Below are 20,970 nucleotides of genomic sequence, written 5' to 3'. Positions count from 1 at the left end.
GTGAAATGCATAAATGAAAATGCAACTGTTTACCTATATGATAGACTAATCATAATGGCTCCCCTTAAACTGATCTAATCGCAATTTATAGCATGTTAATTATGCATACTTTCGAAATTCAATAGACATGGCTAAATCGATAGGGATTAAAGAGAGCTGATAAAAATACACATATATTATCTTTGACTTACGATTAGAAGCTCATCTAAAGATGAAATTGATATTGCACAAACTATAGCTGTGTTACTATATTTTGAAAATAAACACAACCAGGCGTACCCATATTTTGACTATTTTATGTATTGTGTCTGTTTAGTTAACGCATCAATGTAAATATAACGGAATTTGATGAGACTGCCATCAAAGTGAGAGAGTTATCGCTATAAAACCAGTTTTAATCCACCATTTTCTACATTTGAAAATACCTGTACCAAGTCAGGAATATGACAGTTCTTGTCCATTCGTTTTTTGATGCGTTTTGTTATTTGATTTTGCCATGTGATTATGGACTTTCCGAATTGATTTTCCTCTAAGTTCAGTATTTTTTGTGATTTTACTTTTTTTTTTGCAGTATAAATTTATAAAATCATCCATGGACTTGACTTAAATTTTTTGGGTTTGTGCGTTCCCGATAAAGGTAAATAAAAAAACGCCGCGGACACACACACACACATATTAATGGTTTGTTTATGTTTCTCATTTCTCATTTCGTTCAATTTTTCAATTCGTAAAATTAATTTTTCGTCACACATTTCTCATTTATAACCCAAAAGACCAACTTTGTATTTGGTAAACTGCCACAGGCTTCCTTCTTCCGCAAACTGATTCCTTGAATATCGAGTTTGGCTAGGGTTGGCATTCTTTTGGGATTGTCCTTAAAATATAATTCATGACCAAATTGGAAGTTTTTCTTTTATCTTCTCCTGCTTGAAATTTTGATATTCACATTTAAGATATTGCCAATGTAAATCGAACAAAAATCCTTTATTGCAATATTTCCTTACGGAGTCTAGACATTTGCTTGGTTATTCATATATTGCCTTTATTCGTTGATTTTGGTGATTATAAATTTTGCTGTTTAGATTTTTATCACCTTTCTATTAGACATACTGAAATAAAAGTAAGAAATACGAATACAATGTCATCATTTGTCATTACTTAATTGGTCATTTATTTGTCTTAGATTTGGATGAATCATTGTATGCATTTAGATATCTTTAAATTTCATCTAAAATATTGAAAAGAAAATGAATGTTGCATCAATAGTTCCACGGTGAAATGGGTTTATAAATGTGAAGAACGTCTCTTAAGAAACAGCTCAATATGTTCATTTTAAAGTCGAATTTTTCGAAAATCCATACACACACCTATTAATGATATTTTCATTGTTGTAAATATTTCATTTTTAACGATAAGTGAATTTATGGGGTCATAACATTTGCCTTCCTAGTCTAAATCATTCAAACATAAATATAAGTGACGATGGAACATGAGTCTTGCAGCGTAATGCCTTCTTGGCGTAGCGATCATTTCCTTGATTTTTCCAAGCTACACATCGAAACTGTTTTGCATTTGATTATAGGACAAAAAGCGAACCTTGTATCATTAGAGCGGAATGTTTGCGCTAACTTATCGTTTCAAATATTAAATTTTGTTGATGAATCTTTAGAGAGAAAACTGATTCTTACGTACATCATATTGATCTATAGATTTTTTTCAGAATATTTGATTAATGTATCTATTTTTTTAATGTTCTATGTTTTTGACATTCAGATTAAATTCAACGAGTTTTGAAGATATCCAGACAAGGGAAGAACACACATTTGTTTCCTCAAAGTTTCAGATTAAACATTGTTGCGCTGATATTTAGTGCAATTATGTTTAATACATATAAATAAAGTAAAAGACCGAAAATTGAAAATTAACATGATTAAGTCATATGTTTATTCAAAATAATATGAAATACATCATTATACATGTAAAACTAGTTTCTTCACAAGTGTCCATGTAGATCAACTGGTTTTAGTGTTAAATAACATATATTCTTGGTCATGTAACTCTGGTGTTGCAAACAACATTTTATAGCATTACAATAAGAACCTTTACTGAGCAAGCTCAAATTTCATATGGCCCAAATTAACGGGTGAAAGCTCTTGATGACCGGATGTCATACTTTTTTTTTGTTCAACTTAAATGTTTTATTCTTTTCTGTTTATATTAAGGACATCATTATAGTCGTATACCAACCTGTTTTAGTAAACTTCACCTTGACCAGAGATATGGTGACCTCAAAATCGATTTGGATCTTCCTTATATACATGACCATATACCCAAGTAAGATTTTGATACTAAATTATGTATTATTTTATAACATAATCGTGATATTCAGAAATCATTTTACTGCTAAAAATGAAATTAATTAGTAATAACCTTTAAATATCCTAAATCTAAGACAGGTTGACCTGAAAAATCAATATGATTCTGTCTAATTATATGTGACTAACTATAAAGTCATTGGGTTAGGACTGACTGACTGAATAACAAGTCAAAAACTGTATAGATGCCAGACCAACAATCCATCGACTCCAATTTAGAAAAAAATAGTAACTCTTCCATGACAAAAGATATCGCTTGTGATGCCATTGTTTACTTAAACTAACCAACAAATTTGCAGAAATGATTTTTTTTTTTGAGAAAGAGCAATATATTGAGAACATTTTGAGCCATGGGTTTGCATTAACACTTGGAGATTAATGCGCTCCGAAGTATACTGTTTTAAGATAACCATAAAAACAGGGGTTACTTTTAGTATCAGTTAATCTTCAACAGTTTTGGTTTTCATACATCTCCAGCTTTCAAGTATTCGGTTTGGACCGTTCCTGATGATGGTTAATTCGGACACATACAATTAATAACGTGGTGTTTTCATTTTGTACCATCGATGCTCCACTACAAGCATTGAAGCATTGGATAAAAATTGGCATATTGAATGTAATACATGTACAGTTCAGAATATACCTGGTTTCTATGACTTTAATTTTAAGGTAAACTATTTAATAAGCTGTGAAAACTTGGAAGTCTCACACTTTTAAACCATAGTAACGACAATGTCTTGGTAAGATTGAGCTCAAGTATAAATACAATTATTACACATGCCATCAATCGACTCCTTACATGAATCTTTTATTCATTCCAAGGTTAATTTTAGGAGATCTTTCACTTCATGTTCTGTGATGCGAGGACTGACATACATATAGATGAACTGACAAATAAACAAAAACATTAAACCAAGGCAAAACAGATGGTTCCCACATCTTATTATATATACAAATATAATGTTTACAATTTACAACTCCAGCATATTGAGAACAAAAACGGAACATGTTTATGATTGACAAATATTCTGCATTTATGTACCTTGTTTAATGAAAAAACAAAGTACTGTATTTGTCATTTTATTCTCTCTTTGAAACATATAAACTTGGAAACTTTAAAGAAACAATAGTGTTAAGTATACAGTTGCTTTTTATTGGGTTTTGTACATTAAAATCTTTTTGCAATATCCATAATATACATCATCAAACAAATTCTGAAGAAACAGTGACAAAAATTATGTTTAACTGAATTGGTATTTCTACCAGGTGATCCAACAAGTGTACTGGACTTGATGGAACTCGTATGCAATGCATTTACAGTTTTGGAATTATATTTAGAATAACAATCATGTTGATGACAAGTACAAGACTTCAAACATAATAAGAAGATAAGGTGGTTTGTTTCTATAAATATATCACATTCAACGTTGAAATGAAGTTATTATTTACATAAAAGGCGATAATGGTAGCCTTTTTTGGTTCCCTAATTTTCGAAAAAGTATGAATGAAAACTACATCTTGCTTAATATAACTAACTGTTCATTATATAATTGAATTTAATGAATCCCCTAGCGTATGTTGCTTTTGTTTATTATCTTTAATATGAATACTGTCACTCGTAATACTAAAACAATTGCAGCATCTGTTTAACTATATACAAACACTTTGATCATCAGATAACTATAAGGAAGCAGAACGTAAATTCACTTCTAGCTACTGTCTTTGAATCAGTAGACTTGGTTGTACCCGTCATCTTTTTTTACTACCTTTACACATGTTTTGTTATCTTCTTTTACAAATAATAACATATACAGTTTTACTTCATACCATATGTTTTCTTCACAAAACTTAGCGCTTTAGCAGCTTTTATGTGTTTTAAAGCTACCATAAGTCGGTAGATTGTAGGTTTCACCCTCTTGGTTGCATTGCAATACTTCCATTTTGTGAGTAGATCATGAACTTGACCATTCAAATCCCTAGGAAAATTGTATAAAGTTTTCCTAATGTCTCCAATGCTTAGACATAATTCCACTCCTAAGTGAACAACGCAATCACCAATCAGGTTATTGTCTGTCAAAGCATAAATTACGTCATCTGACGGAACATCTTGTAGGCGGCTATGAGCTTGTTCTGTAAAGAAATAACTTTAGCTTCATTGATCAGAAATGACACAATATAACATGATATCAATATATCAAACGCAAAAAAAAAACAAATTACAAAACTAAAGTTAACCCAAGCCTCTACTTTTAACTATTATCCGTGAACTAAGTCTTAAATGCACTGACTTCAATTTAATAAAATATCATATTTGTTTGCACTCAAATAAATTATATAACGCAACATATAAATTTAATAATGATGTCAAAGAACCAGCAATTACACAATAATAATAGACCTACCCACTAATGTATGATCCTCTCTGTGTATCTGAAATACATCAATGATGAAATGATGAGTAGAAGTCTATGATAGCATCAACTATAAAACAGAAACATATCCCCCAAACTATGGTTTAAGCCAATGTATGATAAGATTACTTTTTTACTCCTGATTTAAAAAATTAAAAATCATTCTAAATCTAACAGATAAAATTCTGCAGATGTTGATAAGGTCGGGATTTTTTGTTGGTTTACGAATTCCTTTTTTGAAATAGTCTAGTTGGTTAGGTCGGGACAAAAAGAAAAAAAATCTTCTATTGTAAACATACAATTGGTCAATGCATTCTATTATTATTTGTTGGTAAAAAGGGCGACGTCCATGGAACAACATACAATGTAGTTACACATATCTGTTTACCAACTTGCAGGATACAATGTAAATATTCGGGTTTAAGCACGAAAGCATCAGGAACATGTGTAATGTAAATTGCAAAGACGTCCCACAAAAATAAGATATTTGGTGATTTCACCAATAGATGCTGTTCGCCCTAATTTTACACAAAGCAATCAGACCGAAAGGTATTAGGTATCACGGACAAAAAGCGATCATAAACAAGTGGGATGTACATGTAAATCAGGGCGAACAGACCCAGATTCTGAAAATAACACTTTACCATACTTATGATATACGAAAACATAGACTTGTGAATCAGAAAGACGAGGTTGCCAGTCTAATTTTTGTATGCAATAAAACCGATATCCCATTTTTGAATTCCAGGCCAAATGGGAAAAAAATCAATCTATGCAATAAGAAAATTCCTTTTTTTTATGGATACCGCTTGTTTTTGAGTTGATGTCTTTCTCATTTGGACGTGTCCATTCCATCTATTAGATGAAAAAATACAACGGAATTATAACAAAAAAAGGTAAAAGAAGTAATAAAGTAATGGGTCTTGAAAAACAACAGTATCAAAACACAACAAAAAAATCTAAAGAATGATCAACACAAAAAAGTAAAATCACAAAAATACTGAACTCAGAGGAAAATTAAATCGAAAAGTCCATAATCACATGGCAAAATCGAATGACAAAACACATAAAAAATGAATGGACAGGAACTGACTTGGTAAAGGCATTTTCAAATGTAGAAAATGGTGGATTAAACCTAGTTTTATAGCTTTAAACCTCTCCCTTTGATGACAGTCTCAGTAAATTCCGTTATATTTACAATAAGGTGTAAACTAAACAGACATATTAAATAAAATAGTCAAAATATGGGTACAGCATTCATCATCGTGTAACAATTTTAAAAGGGACAATTTAACAGAACACAAACACATCTATTGCAAACACGTACATTGATTCGCGTGTCTGACGTCAGAAAATGTTATACGTCACATATATATGTCTTTCAACGTATATACAATCAATTGTAAAATTTCACATGGGCAATGTTAGCATACAGGGTTAAAAAATCAAAAGTATGTAAAAAATAAATTTCAGAAACAGACCGAAGGATAGTCTTGCAACAAGTGGAACACATCTGTTGTCATCCGTTGTGAAACGAGGTGCAAGTAACTTTTTTTATTGGAGCGTTACTGATAAGTCTTTTGTAGAGAAACGTTTGTCTGATGAACACAATTGTAAGGCTGGTATCTGTTATGAGGTTTTTTTTATAAACTTGCTTGTGTATCATGTTTAAATACTATCAACTTTGTCAGATTAGTTTAGATTATGGACGTCAATATAGTAAGTCACTGTGGCAGAAGCAATTATCAGGATGATATCGGAAGAAAAATATTAGAGAAAATCAAATGAGAGAATTTGTTCAAATATCCAACCTGACACATATAGTGTTGTCTTTCAATAGCTGTCAGTGCCTTCTGGAGTTTTCCAAACGTTGCAGTCATCTGGTCACTTTCTGTTTTATCCCGCCATTCAAACAGCCCCATCAACATAAAATCGATAGGATTTGCGAAATAACGAAAATTTAAGTTGTCGTAATCAGTTTTTTCCATTCCAAGTTCAATAAAGAAGTTGTAGAAGTCTCCAATACCCATTGTTTTTGCTAGTTGCACGAAATGTTGATCATCTGGTGTCAAGAGTTGTGTTTCTATTTCAAGACCTGGATTTGTAAATTAGATAATAATAATAAATAAAGGAATATATTACATCTATACTGACAGCGAAAGTCAATATGAAATAGGCGGTATATGTATTTTTATGAATTCAGGTTGCTATATTTGCGCAAAAAGTAACATGCTCGCAAGATGAAACAAACTACATATAGATATAACTAAAGAAATGTCACCGTTGTAAGTAACAAAAATTAAAAAGCAATAAATGCATCATACAAAAACCAGGCGTAGTATGCTTGTGCATAAAAGCAATAACAAATTTTATATGATCTTTTTACATTTTTAGATATTTGATTTTGTTCATCTTCTTATCAAACGATAGATGAGTTAAATTACTTATCAACCAATTTATATTGAGTGTTGTTTGATAATCGTCGCATGGCTAACAATTCATATATGTTAATGACGAGAACATTAATACAATACTTTGGTCCTGAAGTAGAGTTTAAAAGGGACGTAGGGCTTGAACTGTTGCATTCCACAGGTAAATACGGCTACCTAATGATCCCCTAGAGTGTGTTTGTAATATAAGAGAACGTGCGTTGCATCCCCTCTAAATACCACCATTATATACCCCTATTAGTCTTTGTTAAATGGGCATTTTACAAATGTATTTCAATAATTTATCTTTGTTCTTACAGACACAATTCCACATAATATGTCATTGCATAAAAGATAATAACCATCACTGGATGTTGGACAAACAAACACATTGCTACTCCAAAAATATTTCATAGAAATACCAACAAAAATAATGGTGCTTTGAAACCCTCAAGCTATGTATTTACAACTGTCAAATTGAAAGATGTATCTTTTTCAGCGATTTCTTTTTTACAAGAAACCTATTGTGACGTGCTTTGATGCGGTGGTGTTAAACCTAAACAAGATATTGAATATAACGTCCAAATTGTGAGAAGAAGTGGCTGCTTATATATACATATAATACTATGAATTGCATCATTTATAATTTGTACCTTACTTGTCTATTTATATTTCAAGTGCATATACTATGCGTAAATTAATGTGAGCTCTTATTTGCCTTAATGTATTATGAGTATACAGATACTGATGAGTCTTTTGTAGACAAAATGCGAGTCTGGTGTACATACAAGATTTAATCCTAATACATAAATTGATTTTTTTGCGTGTTATCAATTTCAATTAATATATCTATTCCGATAGATGTCCTTTTAAAATTGATTGTTTTGTCCGTAATCGTTTATGAATTGCAAAAGCATCTTTCTTGTAGCTGTAATCATGATTCATGTTAAATGCTCTATACGTGAATATATAAAAAAAATAATGAAAAGGAATATGTTAAATCAATCTATGTTATTTCATTACCTTCACAATTTAAGTCACACTGCATCTTACTCTGAAATAAATAAATCACATGATCAGCTTTTAGTTTGCACACAATTTTTTTTTTTTTTTTTTTTTGGTAGATATTTACTCACAATAAAGATTTTCTGTTTTAATGTGGGTTTTTTTTTCCTTCCTCCCTTTTCATAATAACCTTCCATCATACCGAACTGTAGACAGAAATAAAACGACCGGTGCCGTATACGATGCAGGAAAGGCTTACCCTTCCGGATCACCTGATTTCTCTCCCGGTTTTTAGTGGAGTTCGTGTTGTTTTTTATTTTATTATTTTTAACTGTTAATATAAATGTCCTTTGGTTATGTGAGTCTTTGTTAACTCCTTGGTTTTGATTGTTATTGGCTTTCAAAGGGAATAAAAGAGGGACGAAAGATACCAAAGGGACAGTCAATAAACTATGAGTAATGGAACAGAACCAAATAATGTCCATTGAAATAATATTAACCAATGTTTGATACAACTGCATTCTATATATCATTGACCTACCACAAGTTGTTACCAATTATATGACCTAATCACAAGCTAATACATTGATATTCCTATATCCCGTTTTTTTATGTCCTACAAGAGTATTAACCTTCATTCCACTGTATCAAATCAACATTCAACATAAACAATTATTAAAACTAAATACTGACAAGAAGACATAATTATGTCACATCATTAACAGAACAGTAGGCAACAATCAATCAATCAATCAATCAATCAAATAATTAATTGAAAATATGATGAATATTTTCCCCCAGAATGTGAAATTTACAATTTAACTTTCATCAATGATCAATTAATTTCATTTGATGCAGTCAAATAAGAGAGTATACAAACATATCACTAACCTTATCAACAATCCAATTCAGAGGAAATTTTGTGTTGTGTATTTTCCTATTCTTGCATCTCCAACGTGCTTTCGTTTTTGCATATGACAAAGGAATTAAACACGCTTCACCTTTGCATAGTTCTCCAACTTCTATTTCAAAAAGGTCTGACATTACATGTTGATTTTGTCTACCAAAACAATGACCATAAAACTTAAGAATTCGTCCTAGTGCCAATGTCAAGCATTCCTGTACCGTTGTTGCTAGATCTGGTGAAATGAGGTGTTTTGATGTGGCATTAACGAGGTATGCAACAATTCTGTGCCCTTTCACATGAATTTGAAGTTCATTTCTGGTATCAGTATCCATAGCTGCAGCTTGATAATAAAGGCATAAACGAGCATCAACTACTTTCAAAGGCCAAATGCTAATTGCAGCCCCTATAAGCTTGAACGACAAGGCAGATGGAACCACTGTCTCATGTAGATGATAGGCAAAGCATATTGTTCTTTTATCTGTTGCAGCATTCTGTATTTGTGGTGGAAATTTAGAAGTCACAATGCATGGCACTAGATATAAATCTGCAGCGAAATCCTTCCCAGCGTAGTGTTTAGGTTCTACAAGGATATCAAGGTGCAGGAGGACCTGAACTACATAGTCTTGTATTCTGTCGTTCATCAAAATGTCCTTGAAAGCTGGTTGTAACCACAGCGTAAAAAGGTCTGTCTTCGTTAGAACTCCAGTATATGATAAATTTTCTAGTATGTCTCGAATGGGTCCATTTTCTGGCCAAAATATTCTGTCTGTGATGAAGGCTCTAAGGATATTGACCATTGCTGAAGGTTGAATAACAATGAAATCTCTTAAAGCAGGTTCATCAAAATACAATAGCTTTCCGATTGAGTGTTGAACAAGTAAGAAGTCTTCAATTCTTCTATCACTTAGAGCTAATTCCTTATTATTTTTGTTGATTTCTAGGAGCTTTTCTTTTGTTATCACCTTTACTCCATCTGTTCTCATATCTGATATCTGTAAATCAAGAGGCACCCAAACAATCGGCATTAGTTGTCCCCATGTTGACTGCTGGAATGCTATTTCAACTAATTTATCCTTTAAACGACCAATTTCTTCGTCTGCTTCTTCTGTTGCGTTGATGAAATAGACTTCGTTGTACAGGATATGCTCATGAAGCTTGTGTGAGGAAAACATCTGTGTCAGCTCTTCTTGGAATGTTACAACTAATTTCTTTTTCTCATCCTGTCCATTATAAAACGAGAAATTAGATCGATGAATTATATCATTTTCATAAAAAATTGAAAGCTGGATAAATATTATATCAATAAATAGAACATTGGTTGCAATGGAATACCGTGATTTCAGTGAGATAAAAAACCGATGATTTTACACGTGAAATAAACTCGGTATTTGCACTCCTCTGACGTCTTACAAAAATATGAGTTGTCAAAACGTTGTCGATGACGTCGCATCAGAGCAAACTGTGCAGAGAAAAATGAATTGTTCCTGTTGTGATCTACTTTAATGCCATTTTAAACCTATTGCCAATGTAAAACAAAGAATAAGTAATCAAACATTTCAAAATTCAAAAAATTTCTAATTCGTGACCAAAAACAATTCAAGGATGTTTTGGTGTCTTCCTCCATCTTGGATTTTGAAGTAGTTGGTATAAATCTATAATGACATGTCCAAATTTTGATAGTGGTATCTACAATGTAATTCATGTGGAAGGTTTTTGATATAATTATAGAAAATTATGTGTATCATATTTACAGCTGTAGTTAAAATAACACCATACTTGTGTTTTTGATTCATGTTTTTTTAACTTTGCCAAATAAGGGGGAATAACTCAGATAGTATGGGAGATAACTAAGATAAAGTAATTTAATAATAAAAATATTGTGAATTTACATGTAACTATTTTAATATGTAGCAAGACACAAGTTCGGTAACCTTGTCGAACGGAGATTAAGAGTTTAATTTCAAAATGCAGTTGACAACAGAAAACATTGATTTCAAATATTTTTTTCTCGATAGGTAGATTGTTTCATCATTTGTCCATCTTATCTGCTATGGAAAAATTAAATGCTACGAAAAATGCAATTTTTATGATTTTTTTAAAGCATGAACCCATAGTTAAAGGTACGATGACCATAGTAGAAACACAGGGAAAAATTAAAAAATATAAATGTTATTTTCAAATGGCTATTTTGATTTATCAATGACATATCACGTGTTCTGATTCACATCTTAAAAAAATAAAGGTCCATCATTCTTGTATATGACATATAACAGTCATTCCTTATAGTCTAATTATAAATTCCATTTTAAGCCAGAGTGAATAATAAAACAACGTTGATAGCGTCACGGTCACATGACAAAATGATGTATATAAGCTGATAAAAAACACTGCCAGCCAATCAGAAGACGCGTTACATCCAAAATTAAATCACGCTACGCACATTCGTGAACTGATTTGTTTTTCGGTCACTCGCTAAATATGTATCTATATTTTAATTTTTCGATAAGTTATTCTTTAATATAGTTATCAAAAGTACCAGGATTATAATTTAATACGCCAGACGCGCGTTTCGTCTACACAAGACATATCAGTGACGCTCATATCAAAATAGTTATAAAGCCAAATAAGTACAAAGTTGAAGAGTATATAAGTATTCACTTTTGCAAATAATTTGATCATAAGCCCATACTGTTCAATTATTGAGAATTGAAATCAATTCTGTAGTTTCCCAAAAAAAACAGTAATTAAGTCCAATATACTTTGTATTATAAAAGCGCTAACTAGAAATATTGACTTTTATCTCACTTTCACTGTAATTTCCAAAACTCTGATTAAGTGGTTAATTGATTATATGTTTTATAGGACATTCACTCTATATGCTAAACTTGAATCTGTCCATTCAAACACCGCCAAACTACACATATGTGTAAGACCCCTCTGACTGTGTGTATTTAGATTTTAAACTTACATTGTATTAGCAAGCATTGATGACTAATATAAATAACAAAATATACAGGGTATATCTCATTAAAACAGACACCAAACCATACAAATTGTCTGTCTTGTCTTGTTTTGTAAGTTCTGTGAAATAGTTGAAGCTGTCTTAAAGACACATTCAAACCAAGCAATCAAGTGACAATTGAGACTTAACGAAAATGTATAGCTAACCTGTCATCAATCTAAGTTGAAGTCTATTCCTAATAAATAAAGGTTTGCTTGAATTTTCAAATTCTCTTGTAATATGTAAACAGCGATAATCTGTAAATGTTTTTACCTATTGTTTAATAATGGTATCCACAAGGATTATTTACATCGATTGTGTTTACACTTGTGACTTGAGATGAAATGCAGCATACAAGCCTTTCATGTTTGTGTTTTTGCTGTGCATGAACTGATTTTGTAAAAGAAAATGTTCTTCAAGGATCACTAGTTCCTCACCTTTTATTTATATCTATATTACCAAAATATATTTTACATAGATATTTACACCTATGAATAGAAAGTATTTTTTTTTAATATATACTGCTTTCGGATAAGTTTTTAATGGACCCGAGAGGTTTCACATCTTACAAAGACTACCCTTCTCATTTCCATTTGTACTTTGCTTTTGTGCGTATTAATTTGTTGTGCATGAACTGCTTGTTTGTCATAAAATCATACCTCATATCCTTTCTTTTCTATTATTGATTGAACATTCAATTGGGTTCCAAGTAAAAACAAAAAGATGTGGTACGGTTGACTATGAGAATTTCCCCAGAGAACAATGGTAGAATATTTTGCTAAGTAAGACATACCTCAGAGAAGCTATCACTATGGGTTGCAGCAAACACAATTCGTGGCATTTTGTCATCACTTTTTGTACAGTAAGTCAATATAGAGTTAATCCAATGCACAAGAATGGCTGCAAAGATAGCAAGTGAGAAACAATATAAACCAAAATCACGGTTTTAGATATCGATTCATTATCTTACAGAAAATACAGTAATTATCACTACACAAAACAATCTGCTGTATCATCATATTTAACGTTGGAAAAACACTGCCAATTGGTCAAGGGACATCAGTTAAAAGATTTGTTACATTTATAAAAACCATACCCAATGATAACTTAGTCAAAGTCAACAATTAGTAATTTGATTAAATTAATATTAAAACTTTAAGGTGTAAATTGTTCTATTTTGTTAAACGCACACTACTAGCTGAGCAGTTACGTCTACCTGAGCTAGTACATCATCAGCGATTAGGACTGGGGTGTCAGTAACGTCTAGCTGAGATAGTACATCATCAGCGTTTAGAGCTGGAGTGTCAGTAACGTCTAGCTGAGCTAGTATATCATCAGCGATTAAGGCTGAATTGTTAGTAACGTCTAAACCTCAATAAGCAGGATGAATAAATGAGTCTAGGTTTAAACGCACAGTACAAGCTGAGCTAGTACATCATCAGCGATTAGAGCTGGAGTGTAGGTAAAGTATAAACTTAAATTAGCAGGATGCATAAATAAGGATAGGTTTAAACAATTTTAAAATAGACGACTTACTCTTATCATAACTATTATTTTTGTTCTTAAAAATAATCAAAAATCGTTTTATAAGTAAGCCTCATTTAAGTTAACATGGATTTAGGATAAACAGATAATAGGAACAAACGTAACACAAAAACGCATAAGCAAAAAATAGGAATAAACATTACACAAACACTCAAACACATAACAAACAGGAATGAACAACACACAGACACTCAAAAACAGAAAATAGGTATAAATATTACACAACAACGCATAAACAGAAAATTGGAATAAACATTACTCAACAACTCATAAACAGAGAGTGGACAAAAAAACATTACACAACAGCATATAAACAGAAAATAGAAATAAAAAAACAAACATATAAACTCGTAAACAGTAACCAATATATGCATACAGATTACATTCAATCTTTTTTACTGACAGACGATAATGACAAGTTACAAACCAACAATAGACAACGTATTACATGTAACATGATCAATGAATTCAATAAGAAACCAACAGACAATGCCAGTATCGCCAAAACTCTTTGTTTCGCAAATGCTTAATCCCATTTTCAATTCTTTTTTGTAAGAATTACAAAAAAGAGAAATTTTAAAATATTTAAGTTATAGTGACTTTAGAGAATACTAAAGGAAAATAAGAGTGACATCATATTTCAGTGAAAATATGAGTAGTTTGTCATTTGTTTACCAAAATAGTACATTTTTGTATACAATATGCATTGATATATTTTGTTATGAATACAAATATTTAAAATTCAATGGTATGAAAAGAAACCACTTACATGCTGCTGTAACATCTCCTTGTGGATATTCTTCCAATTCTGTATAAAGGCCTTTACGGCCATCAAACATCAGAATGAACGTCCCCCTGTGCTGGATAAATAATTGATGAGTCATATCAAACGATTTTTGCCCACCGAAATCGACCAAATCCGAAGGTGCTATTTTCATGATATAAGTTCCTTCCTTAATCTTCTCCTGTAAATCATCTTGAATGGAATGGGCAGTATGAATTGGCTGTCCCTTGAGGTCTTTTAAAGTCTTCTGAGAAGTTTCAGGAGGAGTTTGATGATGTCTACCATATGAAGTCATTCCAGTTGTTGTTTTGGTTTTTTGTCGTTGCGTTTGTGTTGTTGTTTTGGTTTTTTGTCGTTGCTGTTTTGGAGAAAAGTTATCCATATAATATGGATTTAACTTAGATTCATTTGTTGTAAGATTTGATTTAGGATCACCTGGGACTTTATCTATATTTTTATCAATATTCTGCTCTATTTGGGATTCGACAGGACGTCTTTGTTGTTTTTTTAATTCAGGATGTCCAAGTAGAAGTTTTGTTAAAATATCACCACTACCTAATAAAGTTTAAAAAAAACAAATGGTTAACAAAGTGCTTTCAAACATTGGACATTCTGTGTTGAAGTCCGTATTAAAATTCATCAGTTGAAACACCAATAGTAGGGACGTCAGGTGATAAATAAAGAGATAACTGTTAGTGGATATTAAACTATTAAATTGAATAGCCATTGAAGAACAAGGAAAGATCCTTTAAGGTAACAAAAGCCTTATTTATGGAACAGACTATTTTCAATACTGGACCTCTGGCTAAATTTCATCCAATATGAGCTATAACATTAATAAATAAACTTAAGAAATCAATTATGTCAATGGACAAGCATTCTGGGTGATTGGCATGGTAATTCATAGTCGCCGACCGATATAAAAATTCATGGTACTTGAACAAATGCTAAATTGATCTTTAATTTATCATAATTCTTACTATATGCCAAATATCAAATCAATATCGTCAAGCATAACAAACAACGGAATTGTGTGCGTGATTTTTTTTAAGTTCAAGAACCATTTTCTGCAAAAGCAAAAACAGCCGAATTGAACAAAATTCAAACTTGATCTGTAATTTGTCAATGAACTATATACCAAATATCAAATCAATATCATTGAAGCATGAAGAAACAAGAAGCAGAAAACTGATGAGCACGATGTCTTTATTAATGACAAAAATGCAAAAGTTTTATATTCGCAATAACTTAAACTCGTATTTTGAGTCTATGTAGAAATAACATAGTGGGTTATTTTAAAGTGTGCACCACATTTGGTATGTTACTTCGAATAAACAGGGGGGAAATAAAGTAATTACTTATAATTTAATTCTCAATTCCATTTTAAACCGGAGTATATCATGACAAAAGGTTGATTACGTCATCGTCACATGACCAACGCAATCAGAAGACGCGTTACATCTACAATATAATTATAAGAATTTAACAGAATGGTTCTCAATATCGCAAAACATAAAATCGTGATTTAGGCAATTATCAAATCAATATCTTCAAGCATGAAGATAGAATTTAAAGACAACTGGTAGGCCAGACTGATGGATGGACAGACAGACAGGCAGACAGACAGAGTGCAATCCTACCAGTTCCTTAGACTTCACCCTTAAGAGACTAATTTTCAAGCTAAAATGATGTCCACATAAAACAAAAATGTATCATGTACCTTTTTTCAATGGAATCATTTTTCGGTGTTGTAGGTCTATGCCATTTCTACCAAAATGAATAACAAGTCCATCTGTTGAATACCATGTCTTTGGAATTGCCTCGTCAATTAGAATACTTGCTAGCGAAGATTTCCCAATGTTGCAAGGCCCAGCCAAAAACACCCTGTTTTCGTAGGAAGAAAATGTCCCTAGAGCTACAAGATCCTGGAAGTCATCTCTATTCAACTGGGTAAGTTTGGTCAAAATGGATTCTGACATATCACGGATATTCTACACAATAAATGAATTGATAATTACAATGAAAGTCTCTTGAAATAAAAATAAAATAAAATGAAACGTGATACATTAGTTTTGTTTGAAGCGCAGTTCTGGATTTACCTCCATCATGAATACTTTTTCCTATAAGTATTCTAAAGTGCAGCCTCGATAACTATTATCAGTTATAAAAACCTGGTAATGTTTCCTACATAATCAAATCTTACAAATTGACAATGAAAACAAGGACTGCTTAAACTCTGCATTCTTATTATTTATTCCTATTCTACATCGTTGTACGACTCGTGTTGCTTTTTTTAAGACTTAACCTTTTAATTATATGACAGTGTCTGTCAAATGGTTAATTTAATTAACAGTGACCATTACGATTAAGTACTTGCTTCTTTTCGGTCATTACAAATATTAAACAAGGATTTGTCTACAATTAAAGCAATCATTTCATACATTCGAGTTAAAAAATAGTAATATGTGTACTGCATTTTATTTATCACAAAATTAACTAAAACGTATTATGTATCAAAGAGGTGAAAACAAAATACACAAATACAAAACCAGTTATATTTGCGCTACTATCTCATACATGCTACACAATGGTGTAGATAATGTACATGTAATTGTTAAAAGTATGCACCCTTTCACAGATATATATTAATTTCTGTCAACTCTTTCAAACAAAAAAATATATTTAAGAAAAATATGACGTGTAATACCAAACTTTGTTCACACTGCTAATAATTGGGAAATCCATATAATAAATACTATAAATCTTCTCAGATAAAAATATTTTGCACAAGGTAATGTTGTTTTCAGTGTCATGACTACTTAACATGAAATCTGGTTTATGTAAACTGATTAATTCAATTCAATTCAAATATGTATTGCCGTATAAACTTTAAACATTAAGTTTGTGACACACAAAATAAGTAAACAATATAGCTATATTTCACATATATTTATACACAATCATTCATTTACAGTAAATACTTGTTAGTCTAGTGTTCCCTGTCCTCAGTTCTTATGACCTTTTGATGTAGAACCCCAATTTATTTACTTATTGAATTATCTAGTCTGGGATAACATGATTATCAATTGTATTTGTATCCAGACGAGTATTAAGTACCACTCTTTACAAGGGTACTTAAGTTGATCATCCCCAGTGGTGAATAAAGTACCAATCTTTGAAAAGGTACATACGTTGACCATATACCAAGTAGTAGAGTATTAAGTACCACTATTTGTAAGGGTACCTAAGTTGATCATTACCCCAGTAGAGAATTTAGGTACCAATCTTTACAAGGGTATATACGTTGATCATATACCCAGTAGTAGAGTATTAAGTACCAATATTTGTAAGGAAACCTAAGTTGATCATATATCCAGTAGAGTATTAAGTAACACTGTCTTTGAGGATACCTAAATTGATCATAAACCCTGTAGAGTATAAAGTTTCAATGTTTGCAAGGGCTCCTAAGTTGATCATATACCCAGAAGAGTATAAAGTACCACTTTTTACAAGGGTACCTAAGTTGATCATATACCAAGTAGAGTATAAAATTACATGCTAGGGTTATAAAGTGATCATATACCAAGTAGTGTATAACGTACTACTGTTTGCAAGGGTACCTAAGTTGATCATATACCCAGTAGAGTATTCAGTACCACTATTTGTAAGGGTACATAAAGTGATCATATATCCAGAAGAGTATTAAGTACCACTCTTTGCAAGGGTACCCAAGTTGATCATCCCCAGTGGTGAATAAAGTACCAATCTTTGCAAAGGTACATACGTTGATCATATACACAGTAGAGTATTAGAGAATTCTCGATATCTGACTTTACTTACGTCATACATAAAGTATACGTAAGAAATCACAATTAAGACTATATTTGAGATTGAATTGTCTCCCTTTTTCCAAAAAAAAAAAAAAAAACATATCAAAATGCAAACAGCTATAATTTCGCCATTATCTTCATATTTTTCTTAATCTAATTACTAAGATATTTGAATTAAGACAACATTGTTGTACATAGGGAAAACGTTTATTTTCAGTTTGGGAATCATGAATACATTGGACAATTAAAAAAATCTTGATACTGTACATTTTGTACGTGTAAGTCTTTTTGTTTATAAGAAACAAACCGATCAAAAACCAGATACAGCCCAATGCCATTAATGGACTGTTTTATGCTTTATGGTCTGATGTGGTCTTTTTGGAATGTTTTCGTCTTTCATTTGTTTTCATACTTCGTCATCCCGGGCTTTAATATCTCGGATCGTTAATCTATGTCCTAGCTTAGACTATTTCTTACGAGTTATTTAGTGTAAATTGTTGCAACTGTCTTTTTAAATTGATTTTTACCGATTGCTGTTGCATCACTTTCTAAACTAAAGCCTCGGTCACACCTTACCGGATAGCTCGAACGGACGCCTAGCGGATAACTTTTTTTCAATCCGTTCATGTCCGTTCGACGTCCGTTCTTGTCCGTTAGACGTCCGTCCATGTACGTTGCATGTCCGTTAAGCGTACGTTTTATCCGTCGACGTCCGTTCTGTCCGGTGGAAAATTTTGAGCATGTTCAAAACTTTGAACGGACGTCCAACGGATAAAATGTCCGTTGAACGTCCGTTAGGCGTCCGTTATGTACGGTACTCGTCCATTTCGTTTCTGTTTTGTATCCGTTACGTGTCCGTTATATATCCGTTGGAGGTCTGGAAGATAAATTCACCAACGGACTTCTACCGGACGTTTAACGGATAAAACGGATGTTGAACGGATGAGAAACGGACTTCTACCGGACGTATAACGGATAAAACGGATGATGAACGGATCTGAAACGGATAAATGCCAATTGAAAATTTAGAAATGCCAATTATTGGTATGTCAGATTTCTTAAGGTTCATGAATTCTTATTATTCATAATCGATTTTAGAGTATAGGCACGCCTTCACAATCAAGCAGTTCTTATTCAGGTCAGACACTGCCCTTTGGCGAAATTTTTGAAGAACAAACCAAAACCAGTTACACAGAAACATTTTGAATATTTATTCGATTTACATGTATTATTATTGTCGCCCTTGATTTTTCCGTATATTTTGTTCATCCGTTTTATCCGGTACGCTTCCGTTAGGTGTCCGTTTTATGCAGTACTCGTCCGTTGGATGTACGTTTGACATCCGTTCTGTCCGGTACGTGTCCGTTTCTCATCCGTTGCATATCCGGTGTGTGTCCGTTATGCATCCGTTAAACGTCCGTTTTATTCGGTCAGTACATCAATGGACTCCCAACGGATAACAATTTTGTCAACGGACAACTTTTATTTTCATCCGTTAGGCGTCCGTTCGTGCTGTCCGGTAAGGTGTGACCGAGGCTTTAGGAGAGCATTTTGAGTCGGTAAACATGTTTGTCCTACGCCATAATTTATGCTCGGTCATATGCTACTCAGTGCTTGACTTTGTTGCTGTTTAGAATATTTGTTTTTGGTTCGCACATGTTTGCTTTCTCGTTTTAATTCCCTTGCCTTTCCCTTTCCAAAATAGAGATTTTGTCAGTGCATAATCAATCGATCTTTAAGCGTACATGCACGTCTTCAACTTGAAAAAGCAGTTTCGATTTTTTAGCATTTATAGTGTTTCTGGTAACTTAAAATTATTGACCATTAAACCTTAAGAAAAATAATCGTAATTAATGGAAGCAAAGGAAGGTATAAAGAGCTGATATCCAGTTTAGGATTCAATAACTGGAGACACTGCTATACATCTGTTGTACTTTTTAAAATGCCAAGGGTTAATTATTAAGTCAAAGCATATTATCATTAAACTATTATAATTGAAATAAAAAATCTCAAAATACAAATATCATCTAACTTTCTTGACCGTCAATTCACGATTTTCAAACCAAAATAGGTTGTATCTCTAATTTAAAGTTGTGTTTGACGTATAGTTATAATAACTAGTATTTTTAAGGGTTTTTTTTCTCCGGAAAAAAACCTTCAGATATACCTTATAGTCAAGTCAGAATCAACATATGTGTGAAATTATAAAAAATCAAAAGATAAATGTTTATGGTTGATACAAAACTTCACGCCAACATATAAATGTGTCGTATATCTTATATCAAGATAGTTCTTGTTTGTTTATTGTCGTCAGTACATAATTAAGGCAATCTGAAATTGAGCCCTGGGTCTGGACTAAAGCTAAAAAAGAAAGGCCATACGGTAACCAATAGTTGCTTAAAATCAACATTATTTCCCCTGATAGTTAGCTATCTGATTGTTAATACTGTTAGATATCGACGATTCATCTTTTGTGGTTGAACAAAGGATTTTTTGTTAAAGTTTATTTTTTTTGGCTTCATATATATACTTCATCAAATTGTCTGTACGAAATAAAATGCCCCTCCGCACCAAATATTTAAACACATAAAAGATGGTTCGTTCCTTCTATGATGTTAACATTAGAAAGGAAAATAACGGAACATCTGAGTTGCTATCTCCTTGCCATATTCTACCAAACATC

At 32.1% G+C, this 20,970-nt stretch overlaps 1 protein-coding gene across 1 annotated transcript; it reads right to left on the bottom strand.

The window, feature by feature from the left end:
- Nucleotides 1–3,524: 3,524 nt before the first annotated feature.
- On the bottom strand, nucleotides 3,525–16,447 carry LOC139498894 (uncharacterized). Its single transcript, XM_071287482.1, has 8 exons — nucleotides 16,178–16,447; nucleotides 14,443–15,012; nucleotides 12,922–13,028; nucleotides 9,112–10,347; nucleotides 8,239–8,269; nucleotides 6,598–6,881; nucleotides 4,778–4,805; nucleotides 3,525–4,505 (listed from the first exon to the last, which is right to left on the bottom strand). Exons 1-8 carry the CDS (start codon nucleotides 16,434–16,436, stop codon nucleotides 4,192–4,194), a joined length of 2,829 nt encoding a protein of 942 aa, XP_071143583.1. The 5' UTR covers nucleotides 16,437–16,447; the 3' UTR covers nucleotides 3,525–4,191.
- Between the last annotated feature and the right edge of the window lie 4,523 nt (nucleotides 16,448–20,970).

The sequence above is a fragment of the Mytilus edulis genome, chromosome 12 (assembly GCF_963676685.1).
Source record: "Mytilus edulis chromosome 12, xbMytEdul2.2, whole genome shotgun sequence".
Taxonomy (NCBI): domain Eukaryota; kingdom Metazoa; phylum Mollusca; class Bivalvia; order Mytilida; family Mytilidae; genus Mytilus; species Mytilus edulis.
The sequence above is the reverse complement of the archived record's forward strand: the minus strand, read 5'-3'. Positions and strand labels throughout refer to the sequence as shown.